General features: G+C 44.3%; 1 protein-coding gene across 1 annotated transcript; it reads right to left on the bottom strand.

Annotated features, from left to right (window-relative positions):
- Nucleotides 1-879: 879 nt before the first annotated feature.
- On the bottom strand, nucleotides 880-9,740 carry LOC138789710 (carbohydrate sulfotransferase 5-like). Its single transcript, XM_069968486.1, has 2 exons — nucleotides 9,660-9,740; nucleotides 880-2,434 (listed from the first exon to the last, which is right to left on the bottom strand). Exon 2 carries the CDS (start codon nucleotides 2,413-2,415, stop codon nucleotides 1,246-1,248), a length of 1,170 nt encoding a protein of 389 aa, XP_069824587.1. The 5' UTR covers nucleotides 2,416-2,434; nucleotides 9,660-9,740; the 3' UTR covers nucleotides 880-1,245.
- Nucleotides 9,741-17,662: the final 7,922 nt, after the last annotated feature.

The raw sequence follows: 17,662 nt of genomic DNA, 5'->3' as shown, positions 1-17,662 counted from the left end.
AGGAGGCTGAGGCGGGCTCGGAAGGGTCCATGTTAGGGGGCTTGGGCAGGACCAGGCTGGGAAGGATGCCGGGAGGGTCCACATTAGTGGGCTTGGACAGGGCTGGACTGGAAAGGGCAATGGGAGGGTTCAATTTGGAGGCCTGGGATGGGAAGGGTGTCAGGAGGGTCCACCCTTTGGGCTGGGAAGGGCTTCGGGGAGGGGTCCACGTTAGGGGGCTGGCGGCCCCAGGCTGGGAAGGGCACTGGGAGAGTTTGTGTAAGGAGGTTGAGGTGGGCCCAGGAGGGTCCGTGTTACAGGTTGAGCAATAGTTATTTCTGCACTGTGGTGCTGATCTGTTAGTGCTTTGGGATATTATGTGCACTGAATGAGAGTATCTGGTGCTGTGTAGTGGTATGCGTTTGTTGGTGAGGCTGCAGCATCAACATGTATCACCTGGTGAGGCCTGCGAACAAAAAGTTTGAGAACCTATAAACTTTATATAAAATAGAATGGGTCCAAAGACAGGCTACAAAAATGGTGGACAGTTTAAAGCATAAGAACTATTAGGAAAGACTGAAGCATGTATATCTGCATAGTCTGGAGGAAACAAAGGAACATGATTGAACCTTTAAATATGTTCAAGGCTTTAAAGGGGAAGCATTTTTAATAAGAAACTGAACAAGTCGGTACAATCTGAGGTTAGTTAAGAGTAAAGGTATGTTCACACTGAGCAAATACGGCGGAATTCTGAATCCCGCTGTGCTCAGTGTCCTGATGTGAGTGAATGAGTGGGTGCGCGTTCCTCCGCTGCCGCCGCTCTCCGCTCAAAAAAGTGACATGTCACTTCTTTGAGCAGAGATCGCGGCTGTGGAGAAGCGCATGCTCTCCCATAGGCGGGCTATGGCATACTGAGAAAGGCGGGATTCCGCAGCGGAAAGTTCCGCCTGTTTTACTCAGTGTGAACATACCCTAAGATTAAAAGCAACATGAGTGTAACACAGCCACCAGTCACTTCCCCAACGCACTTCTTGCTGGTCCTGGGTCTGCTCCGGCCCTCCGGCATCCTCATGTCTCCCAGCCTCTGCTGTTTCCATGTGGAGAATTTTGCTGCCTTCTGCCAGTCCTGCTTGACACCAACACATCAACATAGACCATACTGTCAAAGAAAGCGAATGCAGCAGTTGCCCATCACTACAGTACATAGTCTGCTCTCTGCTCCCATTGATGTGACTGATGAGTAATGAGCTTTTTAAAAACTCCACTTCATTCCTTTTTATTTTCGGATAACCAAATGAAATCTTCTCTAAGTCTTGGTAGCATTGTATCTATGGTTAAATCTCTCAGCTCTTTTGTTGAATCTACAAGCTTATAACGGAAAATGTCTATTGCATCTCTACATACAGCCTGCACTTTTTTAACCATTTCAAAGGATAGCCCTTTTCTCCAAGCTTGAGACACCTTCAGAGCATTCCTCGGGGTAATATTGAAGGGTTTCATCTTCTTAAGACTTGGTCCACGAGTCATTTTATAAATCCAAGGTTTCAAGTTTTTAGGTAGTTCAAGATAAGCAAATGAATATATCTCTTTGATTTTTTTAAGAGGGTTTCTGACTAGATCTTCATATCTAAGAAGCATGTAACGGCCTTGAAGAAATGGTAGTTCTAGAGAACTGGCTGCTGTATATATTTCCGCTTGACTTTTACAGATTTTTCTTAATACATTTAAATCATCCTTTTGTGATTTTTCGCCTTTTAGGATCATTTTATTATCAAAATTCAAAGCAAGCCGTACATCTCGCCGAGATTTGGCAATAGCTCGTGGGTCACGTACAACATGTAAGATTTTTAGGTTGATAGATGGATCTTTTAACAGAGAATACAGAACGGTCAAATCAAATATACGATACTCTTGCACAACAATATGGCTGTAAGTGTTACAGGTGTCTTCAACTTTTTGAAATGGGCTTTGGCCACAGGCTTTTTTACAAACTGTTTCATCTACAATTTCTGTACGAGAGAATGAACTACATGAAGGAGGAGAACAGAGAGCTCTGCTGGACGCCCAATGGAATAGGTCAGACACAGTTTTGCTTGGCATGTAGACATCAAACACAAACATGTCACACCTGAAGATTGATCGAATTAAGTCCCTTACTGACATATGAAGAACATGTACATAGTTTTGAAACATGGTTCTCCACACATGCCAAGAGGGTTCCTTCAAATAAAAGACATCAGGGTGCTGACTGAAGCATTGACCAACCAGAGATGATCCAGACCTCCAGGTAGAAAGTATAAGGAGATGAACTTTCTCTTGACTATGGTTCGAGCTTGCAGTGTTAAATTTGGCTCCAAGATACAGGACACACATATTTATTGCTTGGAAGATAATAATTATGGCAATTATGTAATAAGTCGCTGTACGTCTTGCCATGATATGTAAGCTTTGGTTCCTGTAGGAAACAAAAAAAAGGTTAATATTTGTATACTGTATATGCTCAATGTAATATCTTATGTTTAAGACCACATGTATGACAGGTACAGGTGCAGAATTACTGATTCATCATATTTCAGCCAAATATAAATATCCATCCTAGGATCTGTCTTCAGTTTTCTATGCCCACACAGAACTCCATGCACTGTGGTGCTCCTTCAGGACTATAGAAATATGGAATATTTGGTGTTCATTGAATCCATGTATGATGCTCTAGGACCTTGAACAAAGTGGTTGCTCATCAAAAAAAAAAAAATTTTTCAAATCAACTGGGGCCATAAAGTGCAAGAGATCTGTAATTTACTACTACAAAAAATCTGCAGTGTTCCACTACTTATCAGCTATTGTATGTTCCGCAGGAAGTGGTGTATTCTCTCCAGTCTGACAAAAAGCTCTCTGCTGCCACCTCTGTCCGTGTCAGAACTGTCCAGAGCAATAGCAATTCCCCAGAGAAAACTTCTCCTTCTGTCCAGACTGGAAAGAATACAACACTTCCTGCAGGAAGTATGCAGTGTCCCAGAACAGACTTTTCCTCTTGCTGTTTCCTTCAAAGTGTATCTTTATATCTGAGTCAGTCAATATGTTATTGCCTCTGTTCTGGAAAACTATGGTCCACTGCAAACTGTGTGTATTGTGTCACCTATCTCAGTATTCAGGTCTGTTATTTCATTTATTTCTCATGCATATTCAGTTATCAGTGCCTAATGGTATTATGTCGCCCCCCAGTGTTCAAGTATGGTACTTCTTATGTATATTTGGTCCCATATGTCCTAATGGTGTGATGATGCAATGGCTGGATGTCACGTGACTGCCCCTGCTTCCATGGTAAACCCAATGGCCATTGAGCTTTGGCTAGGGAATACCATGTGACTTCCTCTCTACCTCAGTCCTGCCTTCCACCTTCAGGGGGACAGGTTGCGTGTGTGTTCTCTCTCCACTGTTAAGAGAGAAGGACGTGTGCTCTGCTGCAGCATTACCAGAAGTGTTCCTGGCTGTGTTCTATTCTCAAGTCCTCAAGATCCTCATCTGTACTAAAGATCTTCAGTCATTCCTCTCATCATCTTCTCTAATCAACAGCAAGTATTCATCTCAGTTTCATTCCGCCCAGCATCTCAACTTCAGTATCATTACTACTTCCATCATCCAGCACGTTACTCTCACAGCCTATTTCAGCATCACCCATTACTCTGCCTTATCCAAGCCTGCCTTATACCCGGTTGCATCCGGAGAGACTGTTGCTACGAGTTACCACCGTTATAGTAAATACACAACTACCGTTGTTTCTGAACCTTGGCCTTGGGCTAGTTATTGGTGCCCTGACTAAGGACAACAAAGAATTGCTCGGCCTCCGCTTGGTCAGGTTCACGGTCTACAGCTGCTATACCTCGTGCCCATACAGGGACATACCATCAGGCAAGTGGCTAACCGGGTTCCTACCCAGTACTACCACCTACTACTACCCTCAGCGGAGTGGCCCAGCGCATGTACAGCAGCTGATAAGCATCGAAATCTCTGGCACCAGTTGATTTATAGGGGAAAAAATGGTGAACAACCCCATTAAAGGATATCCAGAATTAGAAAAACTTTCCTTCCAGTCTTGTCTTCAGTTTGGGTAAGGTTTCGAAATTGAGCTCATTTCAATTCAACGGAACTGAGTTGCAAAACTACACCCAAACTGGAGAAAAGAGTAGTGCTGTTTCTAGAAAAAAGTGGCCATGTTTTTCTAATCCTGGATAACCACATTAACACCAATCAGCCCAATTAAGTGTTTCCCTGGAGCACGGTATAAGCTCCTGTGCAGCTTGCGGCCTGTGCAGCGTTCAGCTCTCTATCTGTCAGTGTACTTGGTGGGGATGAGTGACAGGCAGAGAGCGGTGACTAGACAGAGTCACCCAGATGACTACCTGCCGTACCTCTCCCTGTCACGCGAAGGAGGATGAAACTTCATTTTCTCAGGTATAAAGCTGCTGCTGCAGCCACGTACAATACCTGACGCAAGCTGCACAGGAGCTTCATACAGTACTCCAGGAAACCAAATAAGCTCAATTGGGCTGATTGCTTCCCTTTAAACCTGGAATGCCCTTGCAACATTTGTCTAATATGAGTCTGTTTATGTCTATCCATGCATGTGGCTCTTGCATCAAGTATCACACAGAGAGATCAATGTAAATACTCCAAAAATACATGTAGTTTATTATACAGTACATAAATAAAGACACATCCTCAATCATATTCCCCAAGTGGTAATAAGTCTAATGCACCCAACTTGTAATATATGGGCCATCAACAGAAAAAAAAATATTTAAAAAAGTAGAATTTTACAAAAAATTTACATTTATAATACAGTATACATGGATGGGTAATTTGCTTCTTTTTCCTTACTAGAAATGTGACAGATCTGGGACATAGAAAGTAGAACATGTTCTACTGCTCTGTTCTCTCTATTTCAGTGCCAGGGTGGTTGAAGGTGTTATTATAGTGTGAATTACAGGACTGTTACTAGGTTACTGATGGCCTTTGTTGTGTTTTCCCATCAAAGTGTTTTTTCCCCCTTACTGTAAATGGGAACACTGTGACCACTCGCTCGCAGCTTTCAAATAGTGAAGGGAACATTTTCTATTTTTAGAGAAAAAAATAAATAAATAAATAAATAAAAACACTCCACCCCAAGAGGTATGTGTATTTTGCACAGTGTGTGTACTTTTCCACAAAATATTGCACTTCCTGCTACACAGGTATAGTAACCTAAAACAATGTGGAAAATATCTATACATTCTATGCATGAGGCATAAAACAAACAGTCTACTGTAAAAGTTCTTTTAAACAACACAGACTAATGACAAGTGCGCCCACTGGAACCCTTGTTACACCATCAACTACAGCTTGAAACTCCTGGGCCCCAATGAATAATCTGTAAGAAAACCCTGCTTACCATACACCTTTACAATAGCTGTGTTTTCTTATGTGAAGTTTTACAGTAATATATAAGAGAAGATAGAAATGTTTTATTCACGTCCCTGTCTTATCAATTGTATACAGAGCACTATTTATATATTACAGCAAAAGGGTTGTTATATTTGTCCTGGGCAGTCAGACCAAAATCACCTTTGCAATGTTAGTTCCAGTTAGGCCGGGTAATAAGAAATACTACAATGTTAAAATGCCCCCACTCTACTATCACCCTAGTGGGGCACAATTATTTGAGTGAAAACACAATGAAAATATAAAAAAAACTAAAAATTACTTTAGGTGAAACAAGTTAAAAAATATTTTACTCAACTTTATGGTCGGGTTCACACTACGTGAAACACCGGCTGTTCTGTGACCCAGCTGCATCACAGAATGGGGCGGTGTCAGTGAAAATTATCCCGGCCGGTAGTGCAGTATCGGTCGGATGATCTTCATTTGTGCTAAATTGAGATGCGGGCGCATCCGTGTACGGAGAGACAATGGGAGAGTACGGCCGGAGGGATCCCGGCCGGAGTGTATACTATGTGTATACACTCTGGCCGGGATTCCCTTTAGACTGCAGTGCACGCAAGCTTTGCATTAATCGCTGTTGTAAATAGGCAACAACCGCCTTGATTAATACAAAACTTACGTTGTTTAAACATGGCCTATCTTATTAGAAATCAATTAAAAAGTGAACAGCAAGTTTTTCTTTTTTTTTTATATTTTCTCCAGATGACACAAAAAGATAAGAATTACTAAATTCTGTTATTTCTGTTATTTAAAGGGGTATTCCAATCTAAAATTGTTATTACCTATCCATAGAATAAAGGATAACAAGCTGATCTTTGTGGGTCCAACCTCTATGACCACCGCCGATCCTAAGAAGGTGGATGAAGTCTCCCTGCAATGAATGGTGTGCCTGCCTTGCCACCGTGGCCAGTATTCCACTTATCATCGCTTCTGAGTACATCGCTAATGCCACTATTCCACCGGTCGTTTAGAGGAGCAAACGAGCACTCTCAGCGCTCGTTTGCTCCTCGTTCCCCGCTCGCTGCCGCCGCTATTCAACGCGGCAGCAGCGAGCTGGTGAGTGCGGGAGGGACGGTGGGGAGCTGCGGGGGGGGGGGGGGGGGGGGGCTGCTCGGAGGATCGCTGATCGTCCGGGCAGCCCATAGGATACAGCAGCGTCTGCTGCCGATGTTCCTATTCAACGGAGCGATGGCAGCAGATCGTTGCTGTATCAGTCGCTTGTTTTTCAACATGTTGAAAAACAAGCGACTGCAACGATCAGCCGACATGAACGATGTCGGCTGATCGTTGCACTCTATTCCACGGGACGATTATCGTTCGTAGCGGCCGATATCGGCCGAATACGAACGACATTCGTTCCGTGGAATAGGGCCTTAAGATGAGAACAGAGTCAGTCTTATGCATCCTGTGTGATTGTAACAGATGAAAGGGGATGCTGTATTGGCTCCCCTCCCTACAAAATTCTTATAGGCATTACGTGGTACTAAGTGGTGATGCATGAAATGTATACATCACTACTTTATTGTATCACGACTTTATAGTATAGAAACTGAAATCCCTGCTTCTCTATGTACATTTTCTAGCATGCTTCATAATGTATGTACAGGAGCAGGCACTCCTTTTCTGCTGCCTGCAGGAGAAGACCTGTGCCACTCCTGGGGCCAGAGCGGAGGAGAAGAAAGAGACCCTCAACACTAAAGCGGAGGGGAGAGGGATTTTATCATTTTTATTTGGTAGGGACCTACTAGGGGCATCTTAGGGGCGGTCAATGGGGCGGGGGAGTACATACTAGGTGGATTAAACTTAATAGGGGAGGGGGATTATGTTCCAGGGACATCTACTCTATTGGGGGGTAACTACTGACAGCTTCCATCTACTCAATTGGTGGGGAAGTTAACTACCTCTTAGGGGCATCTAGTTAATTGGGGAGGGGGGATTAAATACCTGCTGGAGACAACTACTTAACTCAGGGGGTTAATTACTGACTGGGGTCATCTATTTAATTTTGGATGGGGGGTTAAAGTGGTATTCCACTCAATTTAAACTTTTAATATGTTGCTGCCATGGCTGACATAACAAACAGGCTATTCTTACCTTTTTGCACTTCCCCTGTGTCCTCCTACTCCTCCATCTTTGGGTCCCCAGCTGATCAATCCCATCTCCTCTACCAAGAGCATCGGCTGAGCAGTCTTTTACTGCTGAGACAACTCCATCTCAAAAGTGGAGGCACCTGTGATGTCACAGTGTGTACCGTCAGAGCAGGAAGGAAGAGAAGAGATTGGTGGAGTGCACAGGAGCTGACAGGTTAGTATGGGTGTTTTTTTTTTTTTTTACATATTGAAAAGTACAGGGGATAACTTCTTGCCCCGGGTGTGGAAAAAGCTATGTACACTTCTAAGTATTGACCAACATTGGAGATCACTCCAAGGGCAGTTGTTTAACAGTAAGAAAGCTGGAATCAATATTGTCTGTGGTGTTCAGGGGGGGGGGAGGTTGTGAGGGAGCTTGAGGCATTAGCTAGCCCAACTGTGGTGTTCCCCCGGAAGGTGTTATAGCAGTGGGACGGCCGGTCACTTGCTAGGTGGAAGTGTGACGCCACTTCTGTGGTGGATGGCCGAGATACAGATGGACCTTAAGGTTTTGACAAGTGACACCAGTGCCAAGTGGGTGTGATGGCAAGCCTGCTTTTAAGGTGTAAGGCCGGTTGTACCCTTTTCCCCTGTGGTTGGTGTCCTGTCGGGTTGCTACCAGGTCCCTTGGGATAGTGCAGTCATGGATAAAGTAGTCACAGGTGGTCAGAGCGGTGTAATGACCCTCTCGGATAATAGAACCCGCCACCCACAGGAAGGGGAGATGTCCCAAGGTTGTGGTGTATATGCTGTGTAGGTGGTGATGAATAATCACAGACTCCAAAGATAATGTTGACTTGCTTTACTATTGGCAAATGTGCAACAGGTGATACAGATGGGCTTAGATCTATACTTTATAAAATTCTAATAAATAATTGAACATAGAACCACCAGATCTGTGTTTTAAGTGCTGAGTAGGATATAGTAGAGTTGGTAGAGTTGTACTGAGGTAGCGTAGTAGAGAGGAGGGTGCCGTGAGAGTCTCAACCCAAGTAGTAATGTGCTCTGCTGGGATGTTGAAGTGTAGAGAAGAATACTTTTAGAAGAAGAATACAGACTTTAGCGAAGGGTGTGAACAACAGTAACACCTCTAGTGGGACACCACACAACCAGTGCCTGCCGTAACAGAGCTTTGGCAGGCTATACCATGAGAGGGTGGTGTACATAGATCAATGCAATGTACATGTATTGCAATAATCCATATAAGCAATCAATTAAAAAAATATATATAAAACACTTCCTTCCCTAATAATAATAATAATAATAATAATAATAATAACATTAAAAAAAATCACCCACCCATTCTCTTTTTCCTGTTCGAGACAGGAACTGTCCAGAGCAGTGGCAAATCCCCATTAAGAAAGCTTTCCTGCTCTGGACAGTTCCTTTCTTGGACAGGGGTGGCAGCAGAGAGCACTGTGTCAGACTGAAAAGAAAAAACATCACTTCCCTTAGGACATACAGCAGCTGATAAGCATAAGCAGACCTAAGATTTTTAAATAGAAGTAAATTACAAATCTATATAACTTTCTGAAACCAGTTGATTTCAAAGAAAACAATTTTCTCTAGAGTACCCCTTTAAGACCCTTTTACACGGACTGATTATCGCTAACAATTCAGCTGATTATCGACCTGTGTGAAAGTTCCAGAGATCAGCTGATGAGTGAGCAAACACCTACTCATCAGCTGTTTTGTGTTTTGTTCGGCCATAAAATTTATTGTTAACCCCTGCATGTCGCAATGTATTTATATGGCTGCACAAATAATTCAATGATCGGTCATGCGACCCAGCCATTGGTTGTTCCATGTAAAGACACTGCAAGTAAGCTTGCAGACTGACACGCTTGGTTTGCGGCCAATAACAGTGAAATATAAGGCTGTCTAAAAGATAAAGCCATGTAATAACAATCACTAACACCAGGGTGGCTACAAGGAGGACCTAATAAGTATATATTATAAGTAGTATCTGACTCGTGGCCCCATAAACCTTCTTCCACCACTTAAAAGAACAAACCATTATCATTTTGATAAAATATTACAAGCAATGGATAAAGCAATGAAATATTACATTACCTGCAGAGCTGAGTCTGGAATAAGTGACACTATAAACTGAGACCAAACTGTTTGTTCTGAAATGTATATAAGTCTAGTTTCCTGAAAAACAGGGTTTCTGGAATGTATATTCATGGAAACATAACTGATCAAATGGTGTCCAAAACCAACACAAAATGGAGGAGGTGTACAACAGTTCCATACCCAAAGTTAAGTGGCCCCAGAGTAATGTAAACTGCAAAAAGTGCACATCTCACCAGACGAGCTCCACAGGTCCGTCAGTATTCTGAATGGTAGAAGCAGGACACAGCACTGTGAGAGTGAGAATGGTGCCTTTCCTGCACTTTATTCACAAACTTTAGCTACTGCGGCCAGCCCAACCTGACAGGAGCCCTGTAGAGTAACACCCCCCCTCCCAAGAACCCCTAAACTCTCCCCCCCAGGCAGATAGAATGGGGCTGCTGGCACTTGTGGTGCGGCTGCCCTTCCCAGCTCGGGGCCCCCCCCCCCTCGTGCCAGGAGTAGTGATGTCACGACACCAGAATTTTGACTTCAATACCAATACTAGATTTTTTATTTCGATACTCGATACCAATTCGATACTTAATAAAGTATTAAAAAAAGCTACAATGATAGAAATATAATGCCCCCTAGACAGCGAATATAATAACCCCACCCTCAAACTGTTTTGACGCTGTTAAGGTCTTCAGGTCTGCACTATTACGGTGACACCGGTTTATTTTTTTATTTAATTTTTTACTGCAGTTTTATTTGGTATCACGTTTGTATATATGTGACCCATTTGATCACTTTTTAATGAATTTTTTGGGGGGATGTGAGGTGATCAAAAATCAGCAAATTGGTACTTGGTTTTTTTAGTGATTACATTGTTTAATGTGCGAGACCAGGAATGTGATCATTTTATAGTTTGGGCAATAACACTTCAACTATCAGGCTATGCTGGGGCTGTAGTCTAGTAATATTTCAACTATCAGGCTATGCTGGGGCTGTAGTCTAGTAATATTTCAGCTATCAGGCTATGCTGGGGCTGTAGTCTAGTAATATTTCAGCTATCAGGCTATGCTGGGGCTGTAGTCTAGTAATATTTCAGCTATCAGGCTATGCTGGGGCTGTAGTCTAGTAATATTTCAGCTATCAGGTTATGCTGGGGCTGTAGTCTAGTAATATTTCAACTATCAGGCTATGCTGGGGCTGTAGTCTAGTAATATTTCAGCTATCAGGCTATGCTGGGGCTGTAGTCTAGTAATATTTCAGCTATCAGGTTATGCTGGGGCTGTAGTCTAGTAATATTTCAACTATCAGGCTATGCTGGGGCTGTAGTCTAGTAATATTTCAGCTATCAGGCTATGCTGGGGCTGTAGTCTAGTAATATTTCAGCTATCAGGCTATGCTGGGGCTGTAGTCTAGTAATATTTCAACTATCAGGCTATGCTGGGGCTGTAGTCTAGTAATATTTCAGCTATCAGGCTATGCTGGGGCTGTAGTCTAGTAATATTTCAGCTATCAGGCTATGCTGGGGGCTGTAGTCTAGTAATATTTCAGCTATCAGGGTATGCTGGGGGCTGTAGTCTAGTAACATTTCAGCTATCAGGCTATGCTGGGGGTAGTGACTATATTCAGGTTGTTTTGACTTGGACTCAAAAGTGCACATATGGGAAATTAGCCAATCATTATCTGACTGCGTTCGGCCAATTAAAGCATCTTTCTATGCACCTAAATTGCATCTGATAGATTTACAGCCAGGATGTGTGCGCATGTTAAGGTGCATGTTCACACACAGTATTGTAAACTCCAGGAGGATCGCTGTGAGTGATAATCAATCCCTGTACAGTACTAAAAAAATATGTTGGTGCTATATAAAGGATATAGTGTTGTGCCACAGTCACATAGCCTCATTATGGTGACAATGTGCCAACATACCCAGCAGTAAACAGAGTAAATTTCCATTAGTGAGAATATTAGTACATTTATTATTTTTCTATTTAAACTTCAAGGGACTTACTTGCAATGAGAAATCTCCCTTTAAGGGAGTCAGATGAACATTGCTATTGCCTCTTTTCATTATACTGGTTGTGTACATAGATCTTTCTGCACACAGGAGTTTCACCCAGCTGATATCAGGGCTGGACACGAAGTACAGTATAAGAAAGTTCTTGTCACTCGGGTCCTATAGTTCTAATAAACAACTGAAGGACCCGAGAATTCAATAGCACTAAGAGATTTCCATCATATAACGAATGATGTGTACAGTGACAGAACAGTCCTCACTGTATGACAACCCACAGCAAGACAATGACAGCTAGTCTAATAATGTGGCACCCCACAACTTGTCTATGAATTCTATGTCTCAGCCTAAGAATACATTGTACAACCTTCCCCTAACCTGGAAAAAACGCACATACAGCAACCAGGGGGTACAGACTATAACTCCACACAGGCTGAGGTGGGACGGACTGCAGTGGGCTGAGGGTCATTAGCAGCGGGGGTCTGCTACACATAGTAGCCGACCCCACTGCTTCTGGAACGGATCAGGAGAGGTCAGGTGTGACAGCGGCATCTACAAAGATAGCCGGCACAAGCGATGGCTGTGTGCCGGCTATAACTTATCCCTGCAGTGAGCGGAGGAAGGGGGCCGGGTCAAGGAGGTGACGCCAGGGGGCAGGGGGCAGCACTCAGAGAACATGGCCGGCGCTCAGCTAGCCGCCGGCCGTGTTCTCTGCGCTATACCTTATGTTAACCTGCGTTATTAGGCAGCTTAACATAAAGTATCGATACCAGATAATCCTGGTACCGAACCGTTTTTTTGCCCGAAATATCGATAGTAGTATCGATTTTTTGGTGCATCGTGCATCCCTAGCCAGGAGTCCCCATTGAAGGCATCCCCCACCACCTAAAGACCCCCAAACTCCCCCGGCTGCCCAAACTGCATTAGGAGAACCATCACCTCCTGTCTCCCTCCCTGCTGTCTATCTCCCGCTGCAGTAAATGACTATGTTCAGCGGAAGAGAGACAGCAGATAGCAGCGTTCAACCCACAGCACAGATGACCGGGCTGTTACAGTACATCCGGCATCTTTATGGGGGGATGCCTTCAATGGGGGCTCCCAGTGCGGGGAGGGGGGGAGGTGAGCAGGGGGGGCGCACCACAAGTGTCAGCAGCCCGTCCTATGTGCTGTGGAAGGAGATGCTGGCACTTGTGATGCGGATGGGGTGGCCGGGGGGGGGGGAGTTTGGGGGTCCTTGGGGGGGGTTTACACTACAGGGCTCCTGTCAGGTTGAGGGGGCCACAGTAGCTGAAGTTTGTGAATAAAGTACAGGAAAGCAAACACAATGTAATTTCTCCATATACTGCACCCCCCGCTGGACACTTCATATGAATTAAACCCGATTTGTGACGTCACATTTTTTTTAGAGAGATTGAAGCTTGTCTGATCTACTAATTTAGGGAAATAGCACTTTATGTGCATTTCTCATGATTAGTGTACATTAGGAACTTGTCCAACTTTGCTTATGTAATAATAACATATTAAAAAATAAATTTTGGCGGAGTTTAAGAGCTACTTTAAGTATTTGAAGTATGGCGCTTGATGTTGCAGATTTATTTCAGCTTTCCCTAATTCCCCAGTACCCAAATTCTCCAGATTTTGCTGTGGATCCACAGTAAAATTAACCCCTTTGTGCTGCAGCTAGTTTGGGCCTTAATGACCAGGCTAATTTTTCAAAATCTGACCTGTCTCACTTTATGCTCTTATAGCTCAGTGATGCTTTAACGTATGCTAGCAATTCTGAGATTGTTTTTTCGTGACATATGGCACTTTATGTTAGTGGCAAAATTTGGTCACTACTTTGTGTGTTTTTTGTGAAAAACATCAAAATATCATGAAAAATTAAAAAAATTAGCATTTTATGAACTTTGAAATTCTCTGCTTCTAAAAAAAGAAAGTCGTAGCACATAAATTAGTTACTAAGTCACATTACCAATATGTCTTCTTTATTCTGGCATAATTTGGTAAACATATTTTACTTTTTTAGGGTGTTATGGGGCTTAGAAATTTATCAGCAAATTATCACATTTTCGTGAAACTGATTTTTTTAGGGACCAGTTCTTTTTTTAAATGGATTTAGAAGTCTGGTATCCTGAAAACCCCCATAAGTGACCCCATTTTGGAAACTACACACCTTAAAGAATTAATCTAGGGGTATAATGAGCATTTTAACCCTACAGGGGCTGGAGGAAAGTATTCACAATTAGGCAGTAAAAAAATTGAAAATTTTAATTTTCCAATAATATATACGTTTAGATTAAAGTTTCTCATTTTCAAAACGAATATGAGACAAAAAGCACCCCAAAATTTGTAATGCAGGTTCTCTTGAGTACAACGGTACCCCATATGTGGGCGTAAACCACTGTATGGGCACTCAGCAGGGCTCAGAAGGAAGGGAGCGCCAATTAGCTTTTCCAATGCAGATTTTGCTGAAGAAGTTTCTGAGCGCCAGGTGCGTTTGTAGTGCCCCTGTAGTGTCAGCAGAGAGAAAACCCCCCATAAGTCACCCCATTTTGGAAAGTACACCCCTCAAAGAATTCATCTTGGTGTGTGGTGACCATTTTGACCCCACAGGTATTACAGGAAAGTATTCAAAAGAAGACAGTAAAAATGAAAAACTCGAATTCTTCCAATAATATGTTCGTTTAGTTTGAAATTTCTCAATTTCACGAGGAACAAGAGGAAAAAAGTACCCCAAAATTTGTAACGCAGGTTCTCCTGAGTACAATGGTACCCCATATGTGGGCATAAACCACTGCATGGGCACACAGGAGGGCTCAGAAGGGAAGGAGCGCCAATTAGCTTTTTCAATGCAGATTTTGCTGCAGAAGTTTCCGAGCGCCAGGTGCGTTTGCAGTGCCCCTGTAGTGCCAGCGGAGTAAAATCTCGCCATAAGTCACTCCATTTTGGAAAGTGCACCCCTCAAAGTATTCATCTTGGTGTGTGGTGACCATTTTGACCCCACAGGTATTAGAGGAAAGTATTCAAAAGTAGACAGTAAAAATGAAAAACTCAAATTTTTCCAATATTATGTTCTTTTAGTTTGAAATTTCTCAATTTCACGAGGAACAAGAGGAAAAAAGTACGACAAAATTTGTAACGCAGGTTCTCCTGAGTACAATGGTACCCCATATGTGGGCGTAAACCACTGTATGGGCACACAGGAGGGCTCAAAAGGGAAGGAGCGCCAATTAGCTTTTTCAATGCAGATTTTGCTGAAGAAGTTTCCGAGTGCCAGGTGCGTTTGCAGAGCCCCTGTAGTGTCCACAGAGTAAAATCTCCCAATAAGTCACTCCATTTTGGAAAGTGCACCCCTCAAAGAATTTATTTTGGGGTGTGGTGAGCATTTTGACCCCACAGGTGTTTGAGGAAAATATTCAAAAGTAGACAGTAAAAATGAAAAACTCGAATTTTTCCAATAATATGTTCCTTTAGTTTGAAATTTCTCAATTTCACGAGGAACAGGAAAGAAATGTCACCCCAATATATGTAAAGCAGGTTCTCCTGAGTAGAACAGTACCCCATATGTGGGCATAAACCACTGCATGGGCACACAGCCGGGCTCAGAAGGGAAGGAGCGCCAATTAGCATTTTCAGTGCAGATTTTTCTGAAGAAGTTTCTGAGCGCCAGGTGCGTTTGCTGAGCCCCTGTAGTGTCAGCAGAATAGATTCCCCCCAAAAGTCACCACATTTTGGAAAGAGCACCCCTCAAAGAATTCATCTTGGTGTGTGGTGACCATTTTTACCCCACAGGTATTAGAGGAAAGTATTCAAAATTGGCCAGTAAAAATGAAAAACTCGAATTTTTCCAATAATATGTTGGTTTAGTTTGAAATTTCTCAATTTGACGAGGAACAGGAGAGAAAATTCACCCCAAAATCTGTAACGCAGGTTCTCCTGAGTAAAACGGTACCTCATATGTGGGCATAAACCACTGTATGGGCACACAGCAGGGCTCAGAAGGGAAGGAGCGCCAATTTACAGGAGCAAAACCGCAGCTAGTAATGGTTATTAGAATAGCGCAGTTACTAAAATAAAATAAAAAAAATGAGATTACAGGTAATGTGGGGTGGTTACGGGCAACCAGGGGTGGTTATGGGCAACCTGAGGTGGTTACAGGTAATCTGGGGTGGTTACGGACAACATGGGGTGGTCACGGGCAACCTGCTGTGGTTACAGGCAACGTGGGGTGGTTACAGGCAACGCGGGGTGGTTACGGGCAACGTGTGGTGGTTATGGGCAACGTGTGGTGGTCACGGGCAACCTGCTGTGGTTACGGCAACGTGGGGTGGTTACAGGCAACGTGGGCTGGTTACAGACAACGTGGGCTGGTTACAGGCAACGTGGGCTGGTTACAGGCAACGTGGGCTGGTAACGGGCAACGTGGGCTGGTTACGGGCAACCTGCTGTGCTTACAGACAATCTGGGATGGTTACGGGAAACGTGGGGTGGTTACGGGCAACCTGCTGTGCTTACAGACAATCTGGGGTGGTTACGGGCAACGTGGGGTGGTTACGGGCAATGTGGGGTGGTTATGGATAAACTGAAGTTCTTATAGGCAATCTGGGGTGGGTACCTGTAATCTGACATGGGCACCGCAATCTGGAGGGGGTCATTGGCAATTTGGGGTGGTCAGAGGCGACGTGTGGTGGTCAGAGGCGACGTGCGGTGGTCAGAGGCGACGTGCGGTGGTCAGAGGCGACGTGCGGTGGTCAGAGGCGACGTGCGGTGGTCAGAGGCGACGTGCGGTGGTCAGAGGCGACGTGCGGTGGTCAGAGGCGACGTGCGGTGGTCAGAGGCATCGTGGCGTGGTCAGAGGCATCGTGGCGTGGTCAGAGGCATCGTGGCGTGGTCAGAGGCATCGTGGCGTGGTCAGAGGCATCGTGGCGTGGTCAGAGGCAACGCGCGGTGGTTACGTGCAATCTGGGGGGGGTAACATGTAATCTGGCATGATTACGGGGAACCTGGGGGGGTTATGTGCAACCTGGAAGGGTTACAGACAATCTGGGATTGTTACTGATAAACTGAAGTGCTTATAGGTAATCTGGGGTGGGTACATGTAATTTGGGGTGGTTACGGGCAATCTGGAGGGGGTCACTGGCAATTTGCGGTGGTTACGGGCAACGTGCGGTGGTTACGGGCAACGTGCGGTGGTTACGGGCAACGTGCGGTGGTTACGGGCAACGTGCGGTGGTTACGGGCAACGTGCGGTGGTTACGGGTAATCTGGGGAGGGGTTAGGGGTAATTTGGGAGTAAACTGCAATTATTACTATAATAAAAAGTGTGTGTTTTATTTTTTTGTATGTTTGTCACTTTTTGTACTTTATACATTCATTTTCACTGTATTACTATGATTACTGTGATATTTTCTATCACAGTAATCATAGTTCAGTGACAGAGACCAAATTGGTCTCTGTCACTTTAAATTTTCAGAGCTTGGCTGGTTGTGAAGCGCATGCGCACTTCATTACCAGCCTGGACGTCGAGGAGGAAGGAGCTCCGTGGATCCGGTGAGTATATGGGGAAGGGAGGGTGACTCGGGGACGGGGGTGACAGGGGGGGTGGGGGGCGACTTGGGGGGTGGGGGGACATCACTTTTTATCCCCTGTCACCAATCATTTATGGTGACAGGGGATAAAAAGTGCCAGGAGCACATGGTACAAGCGATCAGCGGTATATAGTATATACCGCTGATCGCTTGTACCGGGACCCCACAGGGGGGTCCCCGATGACTGCCCCATGCTCTCCGCTACCTCCGGTGGCGGAGAGCATGGGGCTTTCATTCATTTTAACTTTTTAATCGCTGTGAACCGACGTTAGTCGGTTCACAGCGATTGCGGCGGCCATCTTGGAAATGATGGCCGCCGGGGGAGGGGGGTTAGTTATCGGGGCACTAGGGGGGTCTGATCTGGGGTCTGATATACACTTATTTCATCTCCCCCCGCCGTAGATTCACGG

This window comes from Dendropsophus ebraccatus, chromosome 4 (assembly GCF_027789765.1).
Source record: "Dendropsophus ebraccatus isolate aDenEbr1 chromosome 4, aDenEbr1.pat, whole genome shotgun sequence".
Taxonomy (NCBI): Eukaryota; Metazoa; Chordata; class Amphibia; order Anura; family Hylidae; genus Dendropsophus; species Dendropsophus ebraccatus.
This window is presented reverse-complemented; position numbering and strand designations above follow the sequence as displayed.

Coding starts and splice junctions, on each gene's coding strand:
- LOC138789710 (XM_069968486.1), bottom strand. CDS start 2,415: ATGGCAAGACGTACAGCGACTTATTACATAATTGCCATAATTATTATC.